Source organism: Delphinapterus leucas, chromosome 14 (genome assembly GCF_059928025.1).
Source record: "Delphinapterus leucas isolate spDelLeu-1000000601 "Yukka" chromosome 14, BTC_Dleu_Yukka2, whole genome shotgun sequence".
Taxonomy (NCBI): Eukaryota; Metazoa; Chordata; class Mammalia; order Artiodactyla; family Monodontidae; genus Delphinapterus; species Delphinapterus leucas.
This window is the reverse complement of record NC_143142.1, coordinates 69,986,083-70,013,420: the sequence shown is the minus strand read 5'-3', so window position 1 is coordinate 70,013,420 and position 27,338 is coordinate 69,986,083. Positions and strand designations below refer to the sequence as shown.

Genomic DNA, 27,338 nt, shown 5'->3' with positions numbered 1-27,338 from the left:
CTCATTTGTGTCATTCTTGCCAAGTGAGGCCTTCCAACAGTCAGAAAGGCTCCTGCTACACAGGTAATGCTAAGAGTTTGGACTTTCCCACCTGAACCTGAGACTATGGGGCAAAGAATGCTATAAAAACTCTGTGCTATAAAATCTAGACATTTCTAGATCCTAGAACTGGGATACAGAGACATCAGCTCCTACTTTTACAATTCAGAACTCTACAAAGATGACTCAAAGGGGAGTCCCCCTTCTATCCCTACTAGACAACAGACGATTCCTACCCTTCCAATCATCCTGGCAGATGTCCCCTCTACTCCTCACCCCTCACCTCTATACCTTACTCATCCTTTCATACTTGGGGGCTCCTCTTTGTGACCATGGCTAAGTAGAGACCTGACACTGAAACTGAACCCCTCAAATTTGACATTCTACTGTATACAGAAAACAAGTCACATGCAAACCAGGATACAGATGTTGTAACATCCCCTTGTAAAGTTACTTTGTAGGCATGGTCACCAGCTAGGAATCTGAAACTTCTACTAATCCATGAAAAAACTAACCAAAGCAGGGTCTGTTAGTTCAAAATAGTGATGCTATCAAAGTTCGTATTTCACCTCGTTGTCCCTTTCTGTTTTTACTCGTTCCCCACCTCACACCTTCTCTTTTCTCCTACTAGAAGTGAGTGTTGGGGAGGCTATGGCAACTGGCCTAGTCTACCAGCTAAACTTGCTTTAATCATATGTACGGTGAAGAGGTCTAAAGGATAAGTAACAAGTGTACTTCCCTTGAACCTCCACTCCCAACTCATGATGTCAAGCCTATACCTTGCTGAAGACCCAAAGCGAAGTATCCTTTCAAGGGCCACCACTTTACAATGGCAAAGCATTGCCTAGGCTCAAACACCCTTCCATTATGTGAGTGTGGGGATGGTAACTAGGAGAGACGGAGCACAAAGGACATCAGTGGTCCAACAGGAACCCTGGGCTGAAGCATCCTGAAGAGGAAGAAGAGAATTGGGATCCTAATCATAATGCTTACAGTCTAAAGAATGTATGTGGCCTACAGAATGGAGAGAGATATTTCTTTCTCCTCAAAAGAGTTATACCTTGGTGTGGGAAGAGAGGGAGATAAGAGCATTTCTTAATATATTCCAGCACAGTTTTCAAGAGTTGTAACTGGTGAATGAATGCCAGGGGCTGAGCTCAAAGCCTCCCCCCACCTAGGTGTATTAACATTATTAGCTGCTAGTGTTTACTGAAATCACGTGAGAGGCATTACCATTTAATTCTTGAAACAAAACTGCCAACTACCTACTACAAATGGAAGGGAAAATTTAAATAAAGCCTCAGGCAAGATCAAGGAGCTTGTTTACAACAAAGAGCTAATAAATGGTGGAATCATAAAACAAATCTGCCCGATATTAAAGCACTGGTTTCTTCCACTAACAACACACAACATACCCTTCCAAGTCAGTAATTTTGTATCAGACCTTTTTAATGACTCAAGTCTTTGCACGTCTTACTCTCTGCCTAGAGCAAACACCCTTCCATCCAATTTCTTTGATGGCAAATATGTTCATTTTGGAGATCAGCTCAAGCATTCCCTCCTGAGCGAACTCATTCCTGATTCTTCCGGCCACTTAGCTGCTCCACCGCCTGTGCCTTAATAGCAGTTGCTCCATCTTCATTTCTCTGAAACAATACTTACCTGGGGTAGTGTAACTGTATCCACTTACATATTTCCATCGAGTTCCTCACGATAGCCATACTTTGTCATCATCTCTCCCACCCTTACACTCCTCTCTCCTCCTTCCACCGCCATGCAGAGCCAAATAAATGAATGCTGAATGGAATAATAAATTATCAAAGAACAATATGTAGATCCTTTATGATCTATTCTATGCATCTTGGACATCTGATGCCACATTTCTTAAAAATTGAAAACAACGCACCAAAAAAGAGAGAGATAAATATGAGGTGATGAATGTATTAACAAGATGGAGGAATCTTTTCACAACATGTGTATATCAAATCATCACGACATACACTTTAAACATCTTACAATTTTGTCAATTATACCTCAACAAAGCTGGGAAAAAATTAGCTATGGGTGGCAATAAGAAAAAATACAGTTGATGGATGTTAACTAGACTTATATACAAATAACAAATATACAAATATCGAATCATTATGTTGTATACCTGAAACTAATATATGTCAATCATATATCACCACGAAAAATAAAGTGCATACTCTAGAGTTTTGCTGTTAAGTAGGGCTCTGGATCATTTGTATAATATAGACATTTAAACAACACAGGGAAAGCCAGACAGCATTCAAAAAAAAGTGAGACAATAATGAACATAAAACTTTGTCCAAAAAAATAATTTAGAAACTAGAAACAGCCTGAAAGATGGAAGTAGCATTATTTTTGTTGGTTCCAATATTAGGAAGACCAAAATGTGAGATTGTCTTGAAAGGCAAAATTAAGAGTAATATGTGGAAGACACAGAAAAAAATCATGGCTTAATTGAAGCAATATACTACAAAACAAAGCATTCCAATTGCAGGAAACGCTCAATTTCCAAAAACACTCAAAAGTTATGTGGCACCTTGATGAAACACAATTGAAGGAACGCAATCCACTCCCCTGATATTCTGATCTTCTTCCATATAATTCCAGAATATTTATAATAGTCCCAGATTTCTAGTTCAGATCCGTTTTCTTTTACAAAATTATCAAATTCATTAGATTTTGAAAATACTGGCCCAAGGTTTCTTACTGGGCCTGTTTTCCAAATGACCTGACATTTTTGCTATTTTACCTTTATTCCAGGTTCTTGGCTTGGACAGGCTGCATAGTATATTGCAAAACAGGGAGGTCAGAGTTGGACAGGTGAAGCATTTTTTAAATTTCCCTTATGATGTTTTCTCCCACCAAAACCTTTCTAGAACCTGACAAGTTTCCATACCAGTCATCAATTTATAGTCTCTCAGCTCCAAATTCACCCTGACGGGGCTCACCTGCTGCTTTCTGGCAGCTCCACCATCAGTAAACAAGGTGGGTATAAAGACACCAGGTAGTTCTCTGCCCCAGTCACAGTCCCAGAATGTATGGTTCTCCTTGGCGACCTCACAGACCTGGCCCAGGCTGGTGATCAACTTCCTTCAACTTTCCCAATACAAACCCCTTACGCTCCAGGTGTCCAGCCAGCACTGTCCAGCATGCAAAAAGAATCCTCACTCCCTCTCCAGGCCCACACCCAGACACCACCTGCAGCTTCCCTGAACCTTGGAGAATGGCTTCCTGCTTGCCTAGTAACTGAAAACCGACTCTGGTCCGGACAAACCAGTAAACTGTGCCGTCAAGTGGACTGCAGCTACTCCTTCAACAAGCTCTGACCCCAAATCTTAGCTCCTTCTTACAAGGTTGTCCTTCCTTGAGTACTCTCCCTTATCTCTGGGGTACCATATAGAGCTCTCTTATATCTTATATCTTCTGTCACAATTTAAAACTTTTTTTCCCCCTGTGGAACCCGGGAGAGAGGGAGGCAGCCAGGTCCAGGGAAACACCACTTCTTCAGCTGCTGCAAATGCTGAACTCCTGGGAGTCTGACCAATTTAAAACGTTTTTTTATATTAAGCTTCTCTTGTTTACAATCACCGTGTGGTTTCTGTTTCTAGATTGGACCCAGACTGATAGTTTCCCAACAAGCCAGGCTCAAAGAAGCAACACAATGAAAACCAGCCACTGAAAGTTTCCCTAGACTTAGTCCTAGACCTGTAAAATAGTTCATGTACCTGATGAAATGCAGACTATATAAAAACTAAAAATCTTAAAAGTTTTCAGGGCTCAAGAGGTTAGAAAGCTTATAACCAAGTCATCCAAAATACAAAACTGTTAATCTTATTTGATAAACTGTAATATCAAAAAAGAAATGTCTTCCATAATAGGTTTAATTTACCTCATTTTAAAAAGGATTTGCAGGACATCACATAAATAAAAGACGTGGTTTCTCCTATCTTGAGCTTACAACCTTATATAGGAAATCAGGCTTAGAATTATCAATTAACACTTTAAATTTACATGTTTCTGGTTATACATCATTATGTAAGAGACACTATCAAGGAGACAAAACAAAATCAATCATCTAATACTTTTTGAGACATTTTCTCCCCTAGGGATACAAATTTGCTACGAGAGGAATATCAAAAACATAAACAAGAAATATAACAGCTAAATGAGCGATGGGGAAGGAAAATGGAGAGCCAACCTACCAGAGTTTGGAAGGTGAGAATGTTTGGAAAAGTAAGTATAAACTCTGTCAGAGCTTTAAAGAAATGGCAGAGTAAGCTTTAAATAACCAGAATGAAAGAAAACTGAGTATTTCAAGTATGGGAAATAATATGCATAAAGGTGAGAACATACACAGAAAGCTTGGGAGAATCTGAGTAAAGCAATTTAGCTGCAGCAAACTTGCTGAAATAAATCAGTAAGATGACAGTGGCGGTGTGTACAACAGTATCTTGTAAACACTAGTCAGGATGTCTTTGGATGTATGAACTGAAAATGAGGGGAAGAATGGTCATGGGTGAAACAAATATTAGGAGGCAAATGGACTAGTCTCCGTTAATGTAACGAAGTTGCTACATTGTAAAAAAAAAGTTGTTACGCAGACATGTCTGGTCTACCGTAAGGACAATGTAGAATAAACTGGGAGGGTAAAAAAACTAATATTTTTGTTCAAAAAAGGAAAATGATCTTAGCCACAGATGAATTTTGTTCCCTTTCATGCTACTTGCCTATTGTCAAGTTTACTTCTTGAGAGTACTTCTAACAAAGAGGTTTTGAGACACAGTGAAAGGTGGGACAGGAAAAAAGGAAACAAATTCAAAGTAATGAGTGATTCCACATATTCAAAACATAGGGGGAAAAAAAGAAATCTTGTCATGATTTATCTTCAGACAACATTTTGGTATAACTGCATATGATTTAACAAGACATTATCCGAAACATTAAATACAAAAGAATAACCCCCCAAATCCACATTTATAAATTTCAACAAGAAATAACATAACTAGAGAGACATATAACCCAAACAAACCCAAGAAGACAAAGTTCCTCAGTTTGGTCAGAAATCTCTATGAATCTGAAATGAATTGTCCCAGAAAAAACTGAGAGTTCTTACTGATAACAAAGAAAATACAGTTGAGTTTCAAGTCTTCACATATGCATCACACTTTTATCACTTGATCTCAAATAATTTTTGGAATTAGGTTAAATTTTTTCATGCTCAATTAAAAATCTGAAATGTCTTATTCAAATTTTATCACTTTTTCTATTTAATATTTTTCAATATACCTAAAAGAGAGAAAAAGGTTGATAAAACTTTATATTCACAATTCTATTTTTAAAACTAATTGTTCTCATCTGCTTTAAATTCCCAACTCAGTCTCAATACTGTTGTCTCCTTTTATTCCTCTGGAAATCTCAAAATAAAAAATACTGAAATATTTAACAATTAATTAAATCAATTCCTTAAAGAATTTATTGAACATTTATCATTTACATTTTTTTCTTGTTTGAATCTCCTATATATTTTTTGAAAGGTTAGAATTAATCATTTAAAGTTCTCTTTTTTGCTAAAAAACTTAAACTTCCATATTTAATACAAAAGGAAAAATACTCTGGGGTAAGTATAATCAAGTTTCTTAAAGTACTAGTTGTAACAAAATTTTAGAACAGGCTTATCTTATTTAGTACTGGATATATGTTCTTGCAAATGGGAGAACTAACCAAATCAGTGCTACTCAGAGTCAACACAGCATAATAATCCCTTTGGAGATGCTTTCTAGGTATACTAAACATATTATATCTGATCAACAGATAACATGTAATTATCTGATATCTTTGTCTGCTCTGCCTTTAGAATTCGTTAGATACTGGATTTCACTGGAACATGCTCCGCTCAGATCTATGTTCATCCACTTAAAATCTATCTGCACTTTTAACAGCCAACCACATTTCAATCATCAAAGTAACGTCTTGTTTGACTGTATGCAAACTATCTGCTGTGAAGCAGAAGACCATAAGCAGAAATAGAATGTCTGCGGCAAAAACGCCTCCACAGAGTAAACACAACAAACTTATTAGCAAGTGACTCTCAAACTGGGCAAAAAGAATAGTACAGTGACTGACTCACTAGGCAAGGAAAAAAAAGACAGGATTCACTCCACAGTCTCTGACATGTAAGTTCTATAACAAAGGTCTTAGATAGTGCTTTAAATTGGGGGGAAAAATTCTTTGACCCAATGTACTTAGAAATTCCTATTTGACAGTGAAGCTACTTATTAGCAAAAACGCTCCAATTTGGGAAGTGTTAATTTGTACTATTTGTATACATACCTATTCTTTAATTTCATCAGCCTTTTTTAATATGCTTTGCCATGTCTTATGAATTATTTCTTCATTTTGTTGGTAAAGATGCTTCCTGCTTATTAGACGCTCGCTTGGTAGAAGTTGCAAAATTATAGAGCTCTGTTCAGTCCTAGCTAGTGACAAACCTTAAAGAAAGTTCAGCACTTACAAAATAGCTTTAAAATACAGAGTTACTTTCTAATTTTCCATATTCATTTAAGTTTAGTTATCAAATTTCATAAAGCAACTGGCCACTGATATAGTTTTTACTAGTTTGAACTAACCTCAAAACTTAAATCTGGGAAATAATATCAAAATATTAACATCTCAAATACCCCCCCCCAAATATTTTATAAACTGTCAAGTACTGTCAAGATTATCTTACATATAGAATCAAAGCATTAATTAAATGAGGTTTTCCTGGAATTCACAATATAAAACATCCTTTTAGCACTGCACCAATTAATGTTATTTGCAAATATAACATATTCTTAAATGTTTGCTTTATGAAACTTGAAAGTAACATACTTCCATATGGATAAGATACACCATAACAATTTTGACATTCCTCAAGCTCCTTAAGTGGATACTAACTTTATAAAAGAGTCTATTTAAGAGATTTTGGATAGAAACCAGGAAAAGCTTCTTAATGATCCAGAATCAGATGATAAAATGATGAGGATGCTGAAGAAGGTTAAGTCCATGTAAGCTTCAAGAACGGAAATCATCCATCTTTGAATATTAGACATTTGACAGCCTGAAGACCAAAGTCAGACTAGGCCATATAGTGTGGATCCTTCTAGTTCACCTCCTGGTATTTTGGCACAAAATGAGGATAGACCACAAAAATCTATGGACATTTTCAAGTCTGGTTTTTAAAAAATATATAATACTTGAACCAATCACAGAATAATATATGGCTTCTAATTACTTTGTCAGTTTAAGCAATAGGAAAAAAAATACATTTTTGTTCTGTGGTGACTATTTATTGGTTAGACTTTTATTTTCCTCTTCATATTTTCGGTGACTGTTTCCCACTGGAATCATCAACCAGGTCTCTCAGGCGAGATAAATGTTGCAAAGCCCTTCATTAAAAAGTATAAAACACATTATAAACCAATATTAAGGACTGAATAGGTAATGCAAAAAGAAATGGTGATTATATTGTTTCTTAACTTCAAAATTAGTATGAGAGATAAGTTTATGGAATAGTTTTAGTATCAAAACTGAAAATTTTTCTTTACAAAACCTTGCAATCTGAATAACTGAGGGTTAAAATAATTCATCTAAAATTCTATAAACACTTACTTAAAAAAATTATATGTTTGACATTTAAGGGTTTTTTTTTGAAAGTGTGCCAAGTAGCCTAATAAGAAACAATAATAGGTATCACTTGTGTCGCACTTAAAGCATCTTTTTCATGTACTTTGCAGAATGAAATGATACCTTCTGATATACTGTGTGTATCATTTAAGAAATAAAGGACATAATTCATTTTTAACATGTACAATCAAGGCAGCTAAATTTAAATAGCACTAAAGAATCAGTTACAATTGAGGAAAACTCATTTTTATTGAGCATGGGGGAAAACAAATGACAATTACATTGAATAATACAGTATTATATCAACAACCTGGTTTTTCTCAATCATCCCTCAGACAAACCAAGAAGATAGGAGCCCTTAACTTTCCAGTCTTCCTCTAAAAGTATTCTTCCAGCTTTCCTTCTCCCTTACCCTTCAGATCCTTGAGGATCACTCAAAAATATCAGTTAATCAACCATATTTCAGATCTCTGATAAATAAGAGACCAAGAAAAACAGAAATAATATACCAGAATCTCTAAGGTGAGAAATTAGTGAGAAGTTACTGAAAGGTGGTGACTACAACACCTTATTCTAGTCTCCAACACAGGTTCAATTGATGTACATTAAATAAAATACATCTTCCACTTTACCAAGGATAAGGAGAGGGAGGAAATTAGTAGTGTTAATTACTGCATTACGTCTATTTTCCTGTACTCTATTTCTTACACACTTCTACTCAAATGTATTAAGAATCTGAATTCTGCCATCCTTTTGGCAGCTTCTGTTAATTTCTGAGATTGTCATCTTCATTAACTAAATGACAATAACTCACCCAGAGTTACTAAGCAATCAGAGGTAAAATTAGACTTTATTATTTCTACATCCTAACATCTCTCTACTTAAAGAATTATTTTCTTCCTACAGACATATTTACGAGGAAGAAAATAATCTGTAAATATACTTGGGGCTTATCTTCCTTTTTTCTTTTCAGGCTGTGACTCTAGAGAAGGAAGATGACAAGTGGCTAGAATCTGATGTTACTGTTTACAAATCGGAGGGTCAACAGATCGTTTAGATTTAGAGGGTCTATGAAATTGGATGGGGAAAAAAATCATCTTTATTTTCACAAAATGCTATCTTTAAATTAGCATTTCCTTCCATTATGAATGTAAGCAACAGCCAAAATCTGTGACCTCATATGCCATAGAAATCAGAGGTATTTTCATATCACATTATAGTCATTGCAAGTATGTTTTATACTCATCACTACTTCAAAATTACAATAGTTATATAATAGTTACAAAATTACAACAGTTATTAAACCCACTGCTAAAACATACGTCCTCTAAGTCTTTCTGTCTACAGTCCAAAAGTTCGTATGACATAACTGGCCAACTATTAGACAACTTTAAGTCTAGTTTTCATCCTCCAAATAGTGAAGTCTCACTGGTAACCCAGACATCAATGCCTTCCAATATTCCCTTTCTTTAATTGTTTGCTGATCAATATGTGAAAGGTAAGTAAAAGAGCACACCATGGTTTAATGCTTTTATTCAAGTTATGCAAAAGGCCTTCACACTAATACATGTTTTTACAAAATGAATTTTAACTTACCTGTATTTTAAATGTATTGTCTTATTTTAAATGCAATAAAGAGAAGCATATATTACTAATTAGAAATGTATTTTAATATTTTCATAGTTAATTCACTATAACTGGTTTCCTTTCTAATCCCATGTAGTATATTTTATGTCTTTAAAACAAAATGTCACGTAGAAAGGGGAGTGGGTAATAATGGGAAGGAATAAAAAAGCTAAGTAGAAGTGTGAAATCTTCAGTCTCCCTACCTCAGCTACGCAATCATTTGGCAGTTCCTTTCATCTAACCTCTATCTCCCGTTTTGAGAATAAAGCGATCTGTTTAGAGAAGAGTCTATCAAAAGTGATTGGTATTTCAAAGTTAAGTGTAGGGAGAAGGGAAGGATAAAATTGTAGAAGGAAATTATTCTTGATTTTCTTCTCTCAAAAAGTGAAAAAGCAGGCTAATGGGGAAAACATCAACCTAAGGGTTGTATTACAACATTGAATAGTCATTCACCTTCAAAACTGAAATTAAAAAACTCATTTCTTATTGTGACAATGTATCTATTGATGATCATTCAAGTAAATACCAATCAACCCACAGAAACTCAGTAACACTGATTATGCGATGGCAATTTAGCTATACTTTACCCATTGACATCTTACATTTGTTTTTCTACTAGTACTACTATACTGGCTATTCTCTTAAATACTATGTTTACTGGCCTCTATTCAGCCTAGAATCCAGCAAGAACTGAATGAAAGGCTTTTCAGAACAAACTGCCCACTATTTCCTAGATCTAAGTAAAATATGAGCACATTAGAGTAAAGAAAAATGTTTGCTTTAGGGTCAAGTTTTGCAAGTCTGAGAGCTAATTCTGTCTATCCCTAGTGTAGAACGAAGACCAGAAAATTGAGCAAGAAAAGAGATCTGAGAAATGAGACAACTTTCCAGCTATCATTAAGTTTGGTTTTCACAGCATGGCCTTTAGTATTGAGAATTACAAAATCTTACACATTCATATGCGTAAGGGCGCTTCATATTCACACAATCAAATCTATAAAATAAATACCCGTCTCTTCTACCAATATCATGACTATAGGAAATTCTTCCCAACTTTTTAAGATATGTAACTAAGAAAATAAGTAGATTAACACCTTAGGGCATTTAGACCTATCTTTATATCCAGGACATTATATCCACTTAAATTTCTGTGGCGATATGTCAAATAATGATATACTTACTTAGGATTATTTATCTCTTCTAGAGGGCATATATGACAACACATTTCACGTGCAAGTTGTTCTTCCAGAATATCCACACCAATACTATCTCAAATTGTTGGTATTACTCAGAAATGAAAAGATATTTTCCCTAGGCCATTCACATCTATTATATTTTTAGTGTCTACAGTTATCTCATTAGGTCCTAAGAACATTTTAAATAGAAAATAGCGCAAATTTAAGAGAAAATCTCAGGATTAAAAATTATGCTCCAAGAATCTTAAATATACCTAGCACACCTCCTCTTCCAGCTACTTTAATTCCATTCTGTAACCTTCTGATTTCAATCAGAGATGTTTGTATCCATAACATACTCAGAAATTAACAGAGAACACTTACTTTTGAAGTGACCTATTAACAGGAGCCATACTTTCCTTCAACTGTAATTTAGAGAAATCATCTTCTGAAACCTATTATTAAAAACACCAAATATAATAAAACTGAAAATATTATATAATTATAAACTTATATGCTATTTAATATGTGTGATTAATAAGAACATTAAAAATATTGTCCGCATTCCCAAGGAAATAATTCTAAGCAAATAATTTTCAGTAAAGCATTAAATATATATATATATATATTTTATTCTAAAAATACTACAACTTTTTCATCTTGCAACTGTCCTGAAGTATGCTTCAAAATGTTTGTTCATTAAATATCAAATCTTGGCTTGAAATTATGACTTTACTGAACAAGGCTTTATCTCAAGAATGTTTAAAAGGGGAAGGAAAAGAAGGATGGATTGCACTGTATGTTAGTGTTATGATCGTTAGAATGTAAGGAGAAAAATTAAGAAATACAACTTAAGTGAGTAGCATGTGATAGTTCCTAAAATCTAGTACACTCACTTGTAATGAAAACTGAATTTTGTAAAGCTCTACTGAATAACAAAATAAACAATATCAATTAAAATGTATTAAGTATTTTCCAGGTATTAAGTTTTTACCAGGTGCCAAGGACTATAATAAGTACTTTCTATAGTTTGTTTCAATTTGTCTTCTCAACAATCTCATTTTACAGAAGAGGAAACTGAATTAAGGAGGTTAAGTGATCTGTACAAATACTGCACTTGCTAGTAAGTGGCAGAATTAGAATTCACAATCAGGCTTGGAAGAACATAAGCTAGGTTTGTAAACACTATACTACTGTGAGGAAAATTCGACCCCTATGAAATATCAGCCCAAAGCAGAAACAGATTTCCAAATTCCTAGGAAATACACAAAAACACAATTACTTTAAAATAAAACTTTACATAACCGTATTAAGAGTCAATAAACACATGGTAACAAAATTAAACTTCAGATGACAAAGGTTATGGGGAGAAGTCTAATGTTGAAAGGTTCTCTAGGCCACCTCAAATATAAACACAGGAAGTTGGACTACACAGAATAATTTTGTAGGGCATTAAAAAACAACTCTTACAATTCTTTCATCTACAGTTTTAATAACATCATATCTAAATACAATGTTGTATTTATAACCATGAACTTAATAGAACAATCCATTCAGGGGTACACAACTGCAAAAATCTTACAGTATTAAATTTGAGTAAGTTACTTTCTAAAAAAAAGAATAACAACAGTACAACTCTACGACATGTGTTACATACCATGTTTATTAACATAAAATTAGAGGTGAGGCTAAGAAAGATCTAGGAGGAAATCTTATCCTTCACAGATCTCAATTCACATTCATAGATTTCAATTCATAAATTAAGTTTGTGCTTACTTGTTTAATTTCGCCTTTTGGCTCTGTGGTTTTATTCTGATTAAAACTTTCTTGCACTGCTTGAAGATTAAATAACATTTGTTTCAGGGCTTCAACAGGACCATGGTGTTTCCCTCCAGAAAGGGTACAGCTCTAGAAGTTAAAACAGATGAATCATGAACCATCCAAATTCAGAAGGGGAAAAGTTCTATTTTGTATTATTTCCCCACAATATAAATTAATGCAAAATCCAAACAATACATGTCAATAAAGTGTTCCAACAAATCAAAACTGTAACTCATAAACCTCCCCTTACCCAGTCACTTAAAGACAATCACTATTAACAGCTTGGCACATCCTTCCCAGTCCTTGTTCTTTTAAAATGAATGGTACATGTTTACATTTGCAATGCATTCACTTAGTACATTTAAAATTATAGATTTTTCGAACTGAAAGGTCCTCAGAGAGCAGGGAGGTCAATATGCTCTTTTCAAGTGTGTAAATGATGCTGGTTATCAGCTGAACAAGGACTAGAATTTCAAATATCATATTCTCTGCACACTTCCAAATGCGTTTTCACACAGGGAATGCTGGTTTTTCACCTCTTTATGGACCACACATTCCTTGCTACCTTAAAAACACTCACACCTCGATTACCACTGATCTTATCTGCATCCAAAGAAGGCAACAGCACTTAGCCACATAAGGTAGTCAGTTAAGAGAACCTGTACAGGATATTTTTAAACTTCTTTTTTAAAGTCTTACCTTTATTTTTACATCTTTCAAATGAGTTGCTGTGTCCTGATAATCATCCACAAAGTGGAAAATAGGCCTCTTAAGATGTCTATAATTTAAAATATTTCAACATGGACAGTATAACATATATACGAAGTTAAGCACAGTGGCCAAAAAGATTTTAAAGGCACTCTCCACAGTTATATGAACAAGGTATAAGAAACAAGGTGTGGGAACGTAATAAAATGGTGCAGCTCCTGTAGAAAACAGTATGGTAATTCCTCAAAAAACTAAATACAGAATTACCACAATGACCCTGCTACTCCCCTTCTGAGTATACACCCCAAAGAAACGAAAGCACAGATCCAAGCAGATATTTGTACACCTATGTTCATAGCAGCATTATTCACAATAGTCAAAAGGCGGAAGCGACGTAAGTGTCCACCAACAGATAAATGGATCAACAAAACATGATACATACACACAATGGTGTATTATTCAATCTAAGAAAGGAAGGAAATTTTGACAGATGATACAACATGGATGAACCTTGAAGACGTTAAGTGAAATAAGCCAGTAACAAAAGGAATGATATAGTATGAGTCTTCTTATAAGATGTTATGGATTGAATTGTGTCCCCCACCCCAGAATTCATGGTGAAGCCCTAACCTTGAATGTGGCTGTATTTAGAGATAAGGTTATAAGGAGGTAATCAAGGTTAAGTGAGGTTATAAGGGTGGGACCCTGAAACCATAGGATTAATATCCTCATAAAGAGACACTTAAGAGCTCAAGGAAAGGACATGTGAGGACAAAGTGGGAAGGTGGCTTGTATGCAAGCCAGAGAGAGAGCCTTCACCAGTAACAGAATCAGTCAGCACCTTGATCTTAGATTCCCCCACCTCCAAAACTGTGAGAACCAAATATCTGTTGTTTAAGCCACCCAGCCTATGGTATTTTGTTATGGCAGCCTCAGCAGACTAAAACATATACGGTTCCTAGAATAATCAAATTCATAGAGACAGAAAGTAGAATGGTGCTAGCAGAGGCTGGGGGTAAAGGAGGATGGGGAGTTAGTGTTTATTGGGTAGAGTTTCAGTTGGTAAAGCTGAAAAAGTTCTAGAGATAGACAGTGGTGATGGTTGCACAGCAATGTGAAGGTACGGTACTTATTGCACAGAACTATACACTTAAAAGTGGTCAGGGCTTCCCTGGTGGCGCAGTGGTTGAGAGTCCGCCTGCTGATGCAGGAGACACGGGTTCGTGCCCCGGTCCGGGAAGATCCCACATGCCGCGGAGCGGCTGGGCCCGTAAGCCATGGCCACTGAGCCTGCGTGTCCAGAGCCTGTGCTCCGCAACGGGAGAGGCCACAACAGTGAGAGGCCCGTGTACCACAAAAAAGAAAAAGTCAAAATAGTAAATATTATATATACTTTACCAAAATTTAAAAAGAAAGAAAATGAAACAGGGCATAAGGATCCAGTTCCGCTTATACTCCTACAACCTTGGAGACAGCACCTGAGGCATTATCTCTAAATGATCTGCATCCAGCCACTGGTTTAGAAGAAATTCAGGTTGCCTAATGCCAACCACAAAAGTTACAAAAGCTTGCCTCTGCAATTTGCTATGTCTGCCTTGAGTGAACTTTTCAGGCAAAATTCTGGTCAGAGTACCAAAAAAGAAAACTACAAAACAGATTATATGAACTGTTCTGTGCCACTCACGAATGAATGTTTAATAAACGTTGGCATGTTTGACAGAATTTGTTCTGAGACTTCTCATTAAATCCTTGTAGTGAATGTCTCTAAGTACGTCTTTCTGTATAGTACAGCTCTGACTCTCAGAACTATAGTAATGTTTCATGTATTCAAAAAACAATTATTTAAACCACATAAAATGTGGGAATAACCCAATTTACACAATAAAAAAATGAGCCACCTAACAGCATTACAAATGAACAACATGACCACACTGAAAGGAGTTGGGCAGAAAATAATTAACCACGGTAACCTTGGAAAAGAATATTTTGACTGGATATTGTAAGGTAAAAGACAAAAAGAACCATACACAAATAATATAATCTAATTAGTAAATGTGTTTCTTACAGCAGTATGGGTTAGCAATTCTGAAACTATGCATATGCTAAGACTGAAAAAATAAGTAAATCTATTATAGATAATAAGAGTAAAGATTCTCACCAGATGAGAAAGAAGTTACAAGTAAGGAACAGAGGGGCTAAAACAAACCCTGTGGTATTGGACTGGAATAAGTAGTATCAGTACGAACTCATGATTTTATACCTACATATAAAATATATATATGTAAACAGATATACAAATAAGTATGTGTGTATGCATGGCTTAGTAAACTTATGTTTCCTAAGTCTGCCTGCTGAGAAAGTCTAGAATAAATAAAAACCCAGCAGCAATAAGCACACCTAGTGCCTAGATCTTAGTTTCTAAATACCATTTTCCAATAAAAAGAACCATGGCTCCTCAGAGAAGTGCTCAGAAAAGCATAGGGACATGTCAAAAGGACACAGGAGCCAACCTGAAGCAACTCTTTATGGCCTAAACTAAAACAATTTAAGCAACAAAATAAGTAATAATATTGTATTGTATTAAACCTAGAATAAAATAAATATCTATGAGTCCTAATATAAATAGTTTAATAAATAAATGGGGGAAAAGGAATAGCTCTTCATTACACAAGAATTCCAATTAATAATACAGACAAAAAGTCAATATCCACCAATGGATACTAAATTAGTAGATGAAAGTTTGAGACTACTTGCATAGTCTCACAGTATCTCCCCTACGATATTTATTAATTACAAGGGGAAACCATGATTTTACTAAAGAGAAAACCAGTAGGCACCACGTGTTCAAGACTAACATCACAAGTATTAATATATTATAATTTTATATATTACATATTATTGTATTAACATATTGCTCTGGGCTGAATGTTTGTGTCCCCCTACAACTCAAATGTTGAAGCCTAATCTCAGTGTGACAGTATTTGGGGGAGGGGCTTCTGTGAGGTAACTAGGTCATAAAGGTGGAACTCTCATGAGTGGGATTAGTGCCCTTATAAGAAGAGAAACAGAGAGCTTTCACCCTCTCTGCTCTCGGCCATGTGAAGATACAAGGAGAAGATGACCATCTGCAAACTAGGAAGCAGGATCTCACCAGACACCTTCATCTGGACTTCTCAGTCTCCAGAACTGCGAAAAATAAATGTTTGTTGTTTAAGCCAACTGGTCTAAGGCATATTTATTATAGCAGCCTGAACTAAGGAACATATCAATATTACCAATGATATCAATATATCATGAACCCTCTGATATGATGCACTGAGAAGGGCACAGCATGATTTCTGTTGCATTCTTGCCAAAAATTCATAACCTCATTCTAATCATGAGAAAACTTCAGATAAACCCAATTCAGGAACTATCTACAAAAAAACCAACGACCAGTAACTCTGAAAAAGTGTCAAGGTCATGACAGACAAGGAAAGACTGAGGAACTGTCAGACTGAAGTAAATTAAGAAGACATGACAACTAAATGCAATGCTGGATCCCGCAACAAGACATTGGTAGAAAAACTGGTGAAATCAGAATAAGGTCTGTAGTTCAGGTAACAGTATTGGGCCTATGTGATCATTATGATATAAGATGTTAACATTAGGGAAGCTGGGAAAAGGGTGACAGGAACGACCTGTATTATTTTTGCAACTTTCTGTATATCTAAAATTATTTAAAAATAAAAAAACACCGTGGTAGTGAGGCTGTGTGTGTAAAGGCATAAGAAAAGGGATTAGTTGGTTAGTATTTAACAGTCATCCATCTCAAACTTTGAAAAACGTATGCAAATTTGTGCCTCTACCAGCTCTCCTTACCCAAGTAAATTGCACCACCCAATCCTTTAGTTGCTTGGCTCAAACATCTTGGACTTATCCTTTGAATGCTCTCTATCTCCATCCTACAAGGTCACCTTCAAAACACATCCCAAGTCTAACTATTTCTGACCATCTCCAATGTACCCGCCTAACCCAAGCCTTTACAATCCCTATCCTGGAAGACTGCAAAAGCCTCCTAACTGGGTTCCCTGTCCTTCTCTAGCTCCTTTCAAGGTCTATGTTCCATACAGCTGCCTGTTTATATTTTAAAATGTAGATCTGATAATTTCATTCCTCCAAAGTACTCCAGTGACTTCTCATCTCACTGAAATAAAACATAAAATCTTCATTCCATTACTTACATAGCTACATGATCTGACTCCTGGTTACCTCTCCATCTTATCTCTTAACCATTCTTCCTTGTTCTTTCTGATTGAGCTACACTGACTGGACTCTGATATTCCTTGAACATGCCAAACACTTTTCTGCCTTGGGGTTTCTGCCCTTACTATTCCCTCTACATGTAAAGTTACTTCCCTATGGGTACACACACAGCTTATTCACTCATTTTAGGTTTTGGTGCAAATATCACCTCACTAGAGAGGCGATTCCTACCTACTCTAGTTAAAATTTCTCTATCCCCAGTAATTTTTCTTCATAACATTTGTAGTATTCCCTCATATATTACATTTTGATATAGCTTATCTCTCCAATTTGGAATAAAAAATCCAAGATGCAAGGTTTCTTCTCTCTTATTTACTGTTAGGAATACAGTTCCTAGAAAAGTGCTTGGTACCCAAATATTTGGCAAATAAATATTTGATAATTAAGCTTCCCTTAATCAGCATCTGCTATAGTATCTTATACAGGGCTCTAAGGTCAGGGACTTCCCCGGTGGTCCAGTGGGTAAGACTCTGCACTCCCAATGCAGGGGGCCCGGGTTCAATCCCTGGTTGGGGAACTAGATCCCACATGCATGCCACAACTAAGAAGTCTGCAACCCTGCATCCCACAACTAAGACCAGGTACGGACAAAATAAATATTAAAAAAAAAACCTCTAAGGTCAGACATATTCTGACAGCCTCTACTTTCTCTAGTAAATTTCACTGAAGGAAAAGATATATATTGTATTAAAATTTTTAGCTAATTTTTGTTTTGAGTGTTCAATCTCTCAAATCTTCCAGATGTTAAAATATCAAAAGTGTATTTCAATATTTAACAGCCATGGCTTATACTTCTAAATCATATTATATATCATTCCCCATGTGTATATATACACATTTACACTTCATTTTAGGGTTACTTGCAAGATACACATATGCTGATTTTATAAAACTGGATAATAAATTTCCCTTTTTTTTTTTTTTTTGCGATATGTGGGCCTCTCACTGTTGTGGCCTCTCCCATTGCGGAGCACAGGCTCTGGACGCACAGGCTCAACGGCCATGGCTGACGGGCCCAGCTGCTCCGCAGCATGTGGGATCCTCCCGGACCGGGGCACGAACCCGTGTCCCCTGCATCGGCAGGCGGACTCTCAACCACTGCGCCACCAGGGAAGCCCAAATTTCCCATTTTAAATCATAGGGATGTATAATTGCATCTTAGAAACATAACTCTCAATAAGCAACCGCCCTATGGGAAAATATAATTTACTCTATAAGATTCTGTTTTGTATGTTTTCCAGAAGAAAAAAAAAAAAAACATTGTAATAACAATTTAGGCTCCCTGTAGAGTTCAATCCCAGATCACTCTACTTTAGAATACTAAAATAAAATTATCAATAATTCTAGGAGTGATGGTTTTATGGATGTGTGTTGGGGAAGAAGGGATTTGAGTCATTTTTTGTTTTATACTATCTAAATAACTTAGAAATTAATATCCATATATATTAGTCATAAATATTCTTTTAATAAGTTAAAAAGATTTAACATCACCCACCTGATTATCATTATTTAAAAAGTCTTCAAGGAACCCGTCAGCATACTTTGCCCTTGAAGTTTGTTGAACACTATCATCAGAGTTAACCGGAACAGGAGATTTGCTAGGATTTAAGGATACGAGACAGCAAATAAGTTCCCAATTTACAAAAATTAGACAGTATAAAACTGATGGTTATCATTTAAAGTGGTCACCACTAAATAAGCATTAGGATTCATATTGATGCTGCTTAGTGATTCCTTCACCTTCTCCCTAAACTTCTTCCTTCATCCCGCCCTATCTCCTTGCTTCTCCTTTAAAGCTTTAAGGAAAAACTATATAGAAACTGAAGACATTAGTCTTCAACTAAACAAATAAGCCTTCAAATATAAGTATCCTCCAAAAGCTCATTTGCTTGAAATAAGCAGTGCATTTTTCCAATTAAACACTGTTAGTTACTCAATATTAATACACAAAACTGCCAGAAATTTATTAACAGTTTCTACTGGGATGGCAGTTACATGCTCTTCTACGTCAAAGCAATAGGACAGACTTCTCCCCCAGAACTGGCACAGATTAATATAGAGGACAGATTAAAGTGGGAGAAGGATCAATTTTGAAATTAAAATTCCTGAGTTCAAATACCAGTCCCACTCACTTATATGACTTCACAAAACTTTATCTTAACTTCAGTTTCTACATTTGTAGTCCCACTCATGTCACAGAAGTATTGCATAAATTAACTCTATATACCTGGTACGTTGAATAGAGCTCAATAAATAGTTTCTATCTTGATGTTCAAGCAGAAGGAAAGGGGATCCCCAGCAAGAGTAAAAATTTTCCCCAAACCAAATTCTATTAGTTACAGAGAATAAAGAAACTCATTTTATCTTTTTCATTTATATATCAATATAAGATGTATCTCTAACTCAAGTACTCAGATATCTAAGAATCTTCTTAAAACATTTAAATGTAATAATGCTTTTTTCTCAATAATTAGCAGCACTTCATTATTGACTCATTTGATTTGTAATTTACTAGGAACTTTTTCTCGCTTCCAAGTAGTCTTTTCTCCCATTCTTTACCAAAGAGTTTGTACATCCACCAACTATCAACAAAAAAGCATTTACCTCATTATAGAAGATGGGTGCTGGATACATAGGGAATCATTATACTATTCTTATACTTTTGTATTTGTTTGAAATTTTCCATTATAAAAAGTTAAGCCAAAAAAAAAATTGTCTGGTTGTAGTTATTCTATCTCTCAGTACACTACTTGGAGTATTTCCCAGTCAATTTTGTTTCTGATGACAGATTGATAATAATTTGTCATTATCACAGTGAAGTAAGGTCTATTCCTTCTTCTCACACCATCATTAATTTAATGTAAAACATATCCATCATAATATGAATTTAGTCTTCCAAAAATCAACTACTGTACCATAAGGTACTAGGGCAAACCATTAATAATAATTATACAAGTTAGAAGTCATAGTATCTAATTACAAAATACATTTGATGCATTCAAAAATTTTACTCTTAATTTAAGCATCTCTGATATGATTTGCTCACCCATTTTGGTTCCATTTGAAAGCAAAGTATTGCAGCTATAGGACTTTACAAATACAGATACAAATACAACCAACTGATAAGAAGATAAGAAATTAGTAAAGATGAAAGATAAGTTTAAGAATTAAGTGAGCTAATTATTAACCCAAGTTTTTTTTTTTTAAAGATATTAATGAACCAACAAGTGCGAAATGAAGCTAAACAAACAAAAAATACTCTGGATGATCATCGCCACTATTAAAATTTTTAAGAGAGCATCATAAATCAGAAACTGTCCTAAGTACCTTATATTTACTTATTTTTTTTAACATCTTTATTGGAATATAATTGCTTTACAGTGGTGTGTTAGTTTTTGCTGTATAACAAAGTGAGTCAGCTATATGTATACATATATCCACATATCCCCTCCCTCTTGCGTCTCCCTTCCACCCTCCCTATCCCACCCATCTAGGTGGTCACAAAGCACCAAGCTGATCTCCCTGTGCTATGCGGCTGCTTCCCACTAGCTATCTATTTTACATTTGGTAGTGTATATATGTCAATGCTACTCTCTCACTTCATCCCAGCTTACCCTTCCCCCTCCCCTTATCCTCAAGTCCATTCTCCACATCTTCATTCCTGTCCTGCCCCTAGGTTCATCAGAACCATATATTTTTTTCTAGATTCCATATATATGTGTTAGCATACGGTATTTGTTTTTCTCTTTCTGACTTACTCTGTATGACAGACTCTAGGTCCATCCACCTCACTACAAATAACTCAATTTTACTTTTTATTATGGCTGAGTAATATTCCATTGTTCGTATGTGCCACATCTTCTTTATCCATTCATCTGTTGAAGGACACTTAGGTTGCTTCCATGTCCTGGCTATTGTAAATAGTGCCATATATTTATTTTCTAATCAACTGAATCCTCACAACCCCAAAGTAGAAGTGATTTGTACAGAGTCTCAGCAAGGAAGTGACAGAGCCAAGATTCCAAACTAGAATTAGTCAGTGTCCACTTACAAAAGAATAAGATGTTCAACTGAGAAGGAATCAAAAAAAGGATTCAGGAATTAACTGACTGTCCGTAACAGAATGAAGGCTTAGACAACTGAAGATAATAAATTATCAGAGCCTAAGGGAGGACACAGGATTACCAAGAATGCATTTCTGATGAATATACGTGTAATAATATCACTAAAAGAAACTTTCCTACCTAAGCTCTCGATTCCTCCTCTATACTCACATTCACGGGTATCTAGGCAAACACTTTTTAAATTATTCTGAGAAACTATGGCATAGAAAGGTTAAGTACACAAATGAAAACAATCTTAGAAACTGCAAACATTTACCATACAAGAAAATGCACCATTATTTACAGAAAATAATGACTAAGAAAGTAAACTGTAAATGAAAAGAAATGAATAACTCTAATACATGGAGAGAATATAGAGGAAGAAAACACTTAAAGTAAAAAAAGTAACAAGAATTTCAAGCCTTCTCCATTTGCAAAATAGTTGCTTTTGGTTCTAATTCCTCATATTTAATATATATTAATATTTTACAGTGCAACAAAAGGACCATGTAACAAAGACAAAAATTATATAATGTACCTAAGATTATGAAATATTACGCCATCTTGTGGTAACAAATGAAAAATGCAATTTAAAGCAAGCAACACTGAAAGCTATGCTCTACAGAATTACCATGTTATTACCACTGTTAATTATCATTGTAATTTAAAAGATAAATCAGATGTTCACATGACATTCTTCATTTGGAAAACTGAATAGTTTTTCTATTGTAACTTACTTACAAAGTAACAGGAATATGTTCCCATGATCTTTCTGCTTCAAGTTTATCTAATGAACAAGGACTGTCATCCTTCTTCATAGACTTCGGTAATTCTTCAGTACAATGCTCTAGATTTCTCTTGGCCTTCAGGATAAGCAATTCAATTCTGTCACCTAATTTAAAAGATCACATTAATTCTTTAAGAAAAGAAATAAATGCAAAGCACAGCAAAACCTCACAAAGGCAACAAGAATTCAGATAATTTGGAATATACACATATCTGTAACAGCAAGCTATGTTAAAATGTGACATCTGGGGCTTCCCTGGTGGCGCAGTGGTTGAGAGTCCGCCTGCCGATGCAGGGGACATGGGTTCGTGCCCCGGTCTGGGAAGATCCCACATGCCGCGGAGCAGCTGGGCCCGTGAGCCATGGCCGCTGAGCCTGCGTGTCCGGAGCCTGTGCTCCGCAACGGGAGAGGCCACAACAGTGAGAGACCCGCATACCGCAAAAAAAAAAAAAAAAATGTGACCTCTGTTGTGACACAAAGAAAAAAAGAAAAGACATCTTCCAGTCACAAAATGCTACGTAAATGAAGACCATAAGAGTTCAAAATAGATATATCACTTGATGGTTACATCAAGAATATGACATAAAAACTCCTAGATGTGAGGTCAAATTTACAGCACTTTCTTTGGTTCTTAAAAACAACAAAACAAAACAATTACCACTGAATGGCTTTTTGGATCCTGGGAGAAGTGGATTGTCACACTGACATTGGCTATGTTCAGAATCACATTCATATTCATTAACTAATCCTTTATCATCACTCAAGGAATGTGAACTGTTTGACGGTTCAAAAGAATATTCAAAACAATCTAATTTATTCATTAGCTGAGAAGTTCTTTGTGCCTGGTAACTATGCCTAGGGGAACAGTGATCTTCTTTAAATATTTGATAAATCCTTTGACTATTTGTATCGGGCAGCAAGTCTTGATTGTAGAGCCAGAGTGGGTATTTGAAATCCGGTATACTCGTTATCCCTGAAACATTAAGGTCAGACTTCTGGCTAGTGAGCCATCTTGGGTAATTCTTTTCAAGTTTGTGTTCTGGACTGTCCCTAAAAGATGATTTCTTGTTAAAAGATAAAGATGGTACAGAAACACATTTATTAACCTTATTCACAAGTTTTGGGTTTTTCAGCCTACCACACTGCTTTCCTTTTACATTTGTGTATACAACCGGGGTGACTAAGTTATCCTTGCCCAGGAGAGTGGCTGGTTCTTGAAAATTTTGATTCTTTTCACTGTTGGATGAACTCAGTCTTCCAGTATGTTTTTTGCTTTTCTTGCTAATTCCATGACCTGCTCCAACATAAGTGAAAGAAAATGATCCATCTGCTGGAAGTTTTAATAGATCATCAGTTGTTAGGCTAATGGAGTCCATGTCATTAATAGTCTGTCCTCTACAGGATAAGGACAAATCTTTTTTGTCATCAAGATTTTCAAAAGCTGAAAAACAAAGCATAGTTCTGTTTACCTTCCTGTATCACATATAAAAATACTTTATAATATTCAACAGTAAATGAAAATTAAGAATTAAGAATCATGTTTGCCATTTTCCCTTCTGGAATATATTCTCCACTTCTAAGAGCAGAATGTAACCTTTTTCCACACTAGGGGCCATTCTGTAAGTGCTCAGTAAAGTGTTAACTGGATTATCAACAGATGCATTTTCCAAACTTGTATTCATGGAAACCAAGGAAAAACCCTTAACATCTTGTGAATATTACTGTCCTACAGAATACAGATCAGGAAGACTAACATAGCCCTAGCCCATCAATTGGAACTGATCAAGTATAAATTCTGAAAGGCTGAGATTTGTTTAAAGTCATTAAGCTAGTTAATGGAAGCTAGAACCACCAAGTCAATGCTATTTCTGTTATGCTATAATAGAACGGCTTAAGGGTTTAGGATCAGCCATCTACTATTATTAGTTACATTTCATGAGCTTCTCCTCTAAGGTCAAAAGGGGATCTTACCTGAAAACCCCTGAGAACCAGAAAATTACAGAATCATTTAAGAAATATAACCAGATCTCAATATTACAAGTCATTTTTACCCCAAAAGAAGCATTTAGTTTTCCAAGGCTACAATACATCTCTCAAAATGCTTTAAATCGGTAGGCAAAAAGAAAACAAAGAATAAAGCATACCATTCTTTGGTTTATAAACATAGTTGGAGAATTCTGGCATATTAGCAGAACATTTATCGATGTTAATCTTTCCAGTGCTTGCACCAAGATACATACGGCTTAGATCAAAATCATCAATATAGGCCTGTAGAGCCTGAGATGCAGAACTGTACAGTCTATCCTTATACTGAAAAGAGCCATCAGAGTTAGAGGAATTACTACCACTCAGGTTGCAGCTTGCTAACAGAGAAGATACTGAAGATTCCCGAGAACAAACTCTGCGCTTTGTATTTAATTTTGCCATGGCTTCCTCAAAATGGGTTATTTCCACTCATTTCTCTTAGAAACAACTGTAATACAAAAACAAAAGGTTAAAGTTCCAATTAAAAGGAATAATAGCTATACACAGAGAAATTACTAAATCTGTAAACGTTTTATAACTTTCTTTAAAAAATAAAATCCATTATCTATAAATTATTTTTAGGTAATGCACATTATAGATTATCTGTTTTAATTACTGTGTATTCCTTCATCATCAATTTAGAAAACATTTATTGATCACCTATTATGTGCCTGGAATTATGGATACAAAAATCATCTAAGACTATGTATAGAAAGTACCAAGGGAAGAATACTCACTTTTTTTTTAAAGTCCTAAAAACTACGATGTACAGTCTTTTCTTATGCTGATATAGGCTATGACATCACAATACCTAACATTCCCCTATACAAAATATTTTTCAATTCTTAAGCCTACCACCACGCACTGCACATAGTAAGTGCTTGATAAATTTTTAAAAGGCATCAAATGACGTAGCTGAAACAAGAAGGAACAATGGAGAATACCCACCTTCAACATTTTAAATGCCAATTTGTAACTTTAGCCAACCCCTTCCCCCAAGACTTGAGAAAACAAAACAATTTACAATATTCATTTATAAAGAAATAAACTGCAAGTCTTACCATATAATGAGCTAGCAAAATGTTCTTTTCCTAAAATAACACTGTCAATAATCATTTTCTGACATTCATTTTTGATACTATCCTCATTATTTTCAATTCTTATGTAAAATGGATTCAGCCCACCTCTCTTTCAAAGGAGGCAATAGTTTGGAAATTGCTTTAATGTATTCATCTGTTTTTCCATTATTAAAATTGAGAGAATTCCAGTCTACCTTAATATAGCAACAATAGGATCTACATTTGAAAACCTAAGAAATAACAGAGTGAACAGGTACTACTTCAGTAAATAATATGACATTCTTTTAGAATTAAATCAATGGATTTTCTGAAGTAAAAATGAAAGCTTAATGTCTAGAACTTAACACATGCTATGATGTTATAAAATTAATGTTTAATTTTTGGCTATAATTTTTGGAATGTTAAAGTTTTAACAACTTTTAATGTAATGTTAATAACTGTCAAATTTGACTTTAAAATACTGAGAAAGTTTTCCGTTTACGAAGAAAAGAGTAAAAGGTCAGAGCTGACACTAGTCAGTGCAAGGCAGCAGCAGAATATAAGATAATGGTTATTTAGCCTCTGCTTTCCCTGAATGCTGTGATGCTATTGGTATACCTCTAAAGAATGGCTAGGCCAAGTCAGCTCTGCCCTTTCTTCACCCCTCTCACTAATGATTTTAACTTTTCTCAAGTAAATATTGCTTGGATAACAAACTTGACCAAACGTTTCCTCCCTTATCCCAACACAGAACAGGTTACCGATTTTATAATTTATTTTACAAAATCTTGAAAACGAAAACAAAACCCTAAAAAGGAAAGCTGTTGGATTACAGTTCTCAGTAAGTGGGTAATAACATTTATTTTAATTCACAAAAGGCAAAAAGAAAATCCACAACTGAATTTTTATTGTGCAAAGTTTCCAAAAGTACACCAAAGAAGAAAGAAAAGTTTAATCAACTCCTATGCACCCATCATCCTGCTTCAACTACCAACACGACGAAACTCTATCCACCCACTTCTCCTCACTTCTGCCACAGAATTATCTGGAAGCAAATTCCCTGCATCTTACCATTTCTTCCGTTAACACTTCCGGGTGTATCTCCAAGAGGAAATCCATCATTCCGACGAACAGAACGTTAGCACGAGTGGCCAGAGATCTCTACTACCTTTCATTCAAAAACAGAACGTAGAGCGTTAAATTACCAATGAGAATAGCTCACAGGAAATGAAGAACAACTCTTAGAAATAACAGCTCTGCTTTATGTTATGAAAATGAACATGTGCTTGTTCTGCAGCAAAAAGACAAGAATTAATGACCCTGGAAAGCGAAGATCGCTGGCGCCCCTGCAGCGGAGCATCTTCGGCTTCAAAGCTTCCGCCCTTAACTAGGAAACACCCCCCTCGGGGATTCCAGCACCCACCCACCCACCCCCCACCGCAGTCCCAGACACAGGCTTCTCACAAACCATTCATCAGACAACAAGAGCGAGCAGCCAGTTTTGCCGAGGTGACGGCCCCTAAAGCCCAAGACCCTGCCTCCCCGCCCGCTTCAATCGCCGACAGCGCCTCGAGGTCCAGGTCAGGTCCTCTCCTTCCCGTTCCGCGACCCTCCCCCTAAAGTTGCCCGCTTTCCACCGGGACTCTCATCCCGCCCCCTCCCTCGGGAGACAGCCCACCCCTCCCCTCGGGCTGTCAAAGGATGGGACGCCTTTCGAAAACACACGCCCTTTTCCGGCCAAACTCACTGACGAAGGCCTGGAAAGAGAGAAAAGCGCACCCGTCCTCAATTCTCCACCCAAAGCCCTGTCCTGCCACCCGACGGGAGACGTGACAAAGCACCCAGACCCGGACGCCGCCCGGCCTCAGGTTCCGCTAGCTCGCAGGCTCCTCCGCCGTCACAGCCGAGCGCGGAGCCCGCGCTCCCTTTCAAACTGACCCAAATGGCGCTGGCTTGCGGTGCGCATGCGTGGCGCTCGGGGGCGGGGGCTAGCAGG

The 27,338-nt window shown here is 36.0% G+C and overlaps 1 protein-coding gene across 4 annotated transcripts; it reads right to left on the bottom strand.

Moving 5' to 3' along the window:
• Positions 1–681: 681 nt before the first annotated feature.
• C14H18orf54 (chromosome 14 C18orf54 homolog) lies at positions 682–27,290 on the bottom strand. 4 transcript variants are annotated; one of them, XM_022584459.3, is made up of 9 exons: positions 27,190–27,290; positions 26,414–26,510; positions 24,404–24,732; positions 22,918–23,700; positions 22,214–22,364; positions 18,865–18,967; positions 12,312–12,443; positions 10,920–10,990; positions 682–7,496 (listed from the first exon to the last, which is right to left on the bottom strand). In XM_022584459.3, the coding sequence occupies exons 3-9, from the start codon at positions 24,684–24,686 to the stop codon at positions 7,424–7,426; spliced, it is 1,596 nt and encodes a 531-aa protein (XP_022440167.2). In that variant the 5' UTR covers positions 24,687–24,732; positions 26,414–26,510; positions 27,190–27,290; the 3' UTR covers positions 682–7,423. The 4 variants fall into 4 exon arrangements, 2 of the variants coding, with proteins under 2 accessions (XP_022440167.2, XP_022440166.2); XM_022584458.3 differs by lacking the exon at positions 27,190–27,290 and having other exon boundaries at positions 26,414–27,179; XR_002646164.2 differs by lacking the exons at positions 682–7,496; positions 10,920–10,990; positions 27,190–27,290 and adding exons at positions 13,056–13,134; positions 16,216–16,250 and having other exon boundaries at positions 12,337–12,443; positions 26,414–27,179.
• Positions 27,291–27,338: the final 48 nt, after the last annotated feature.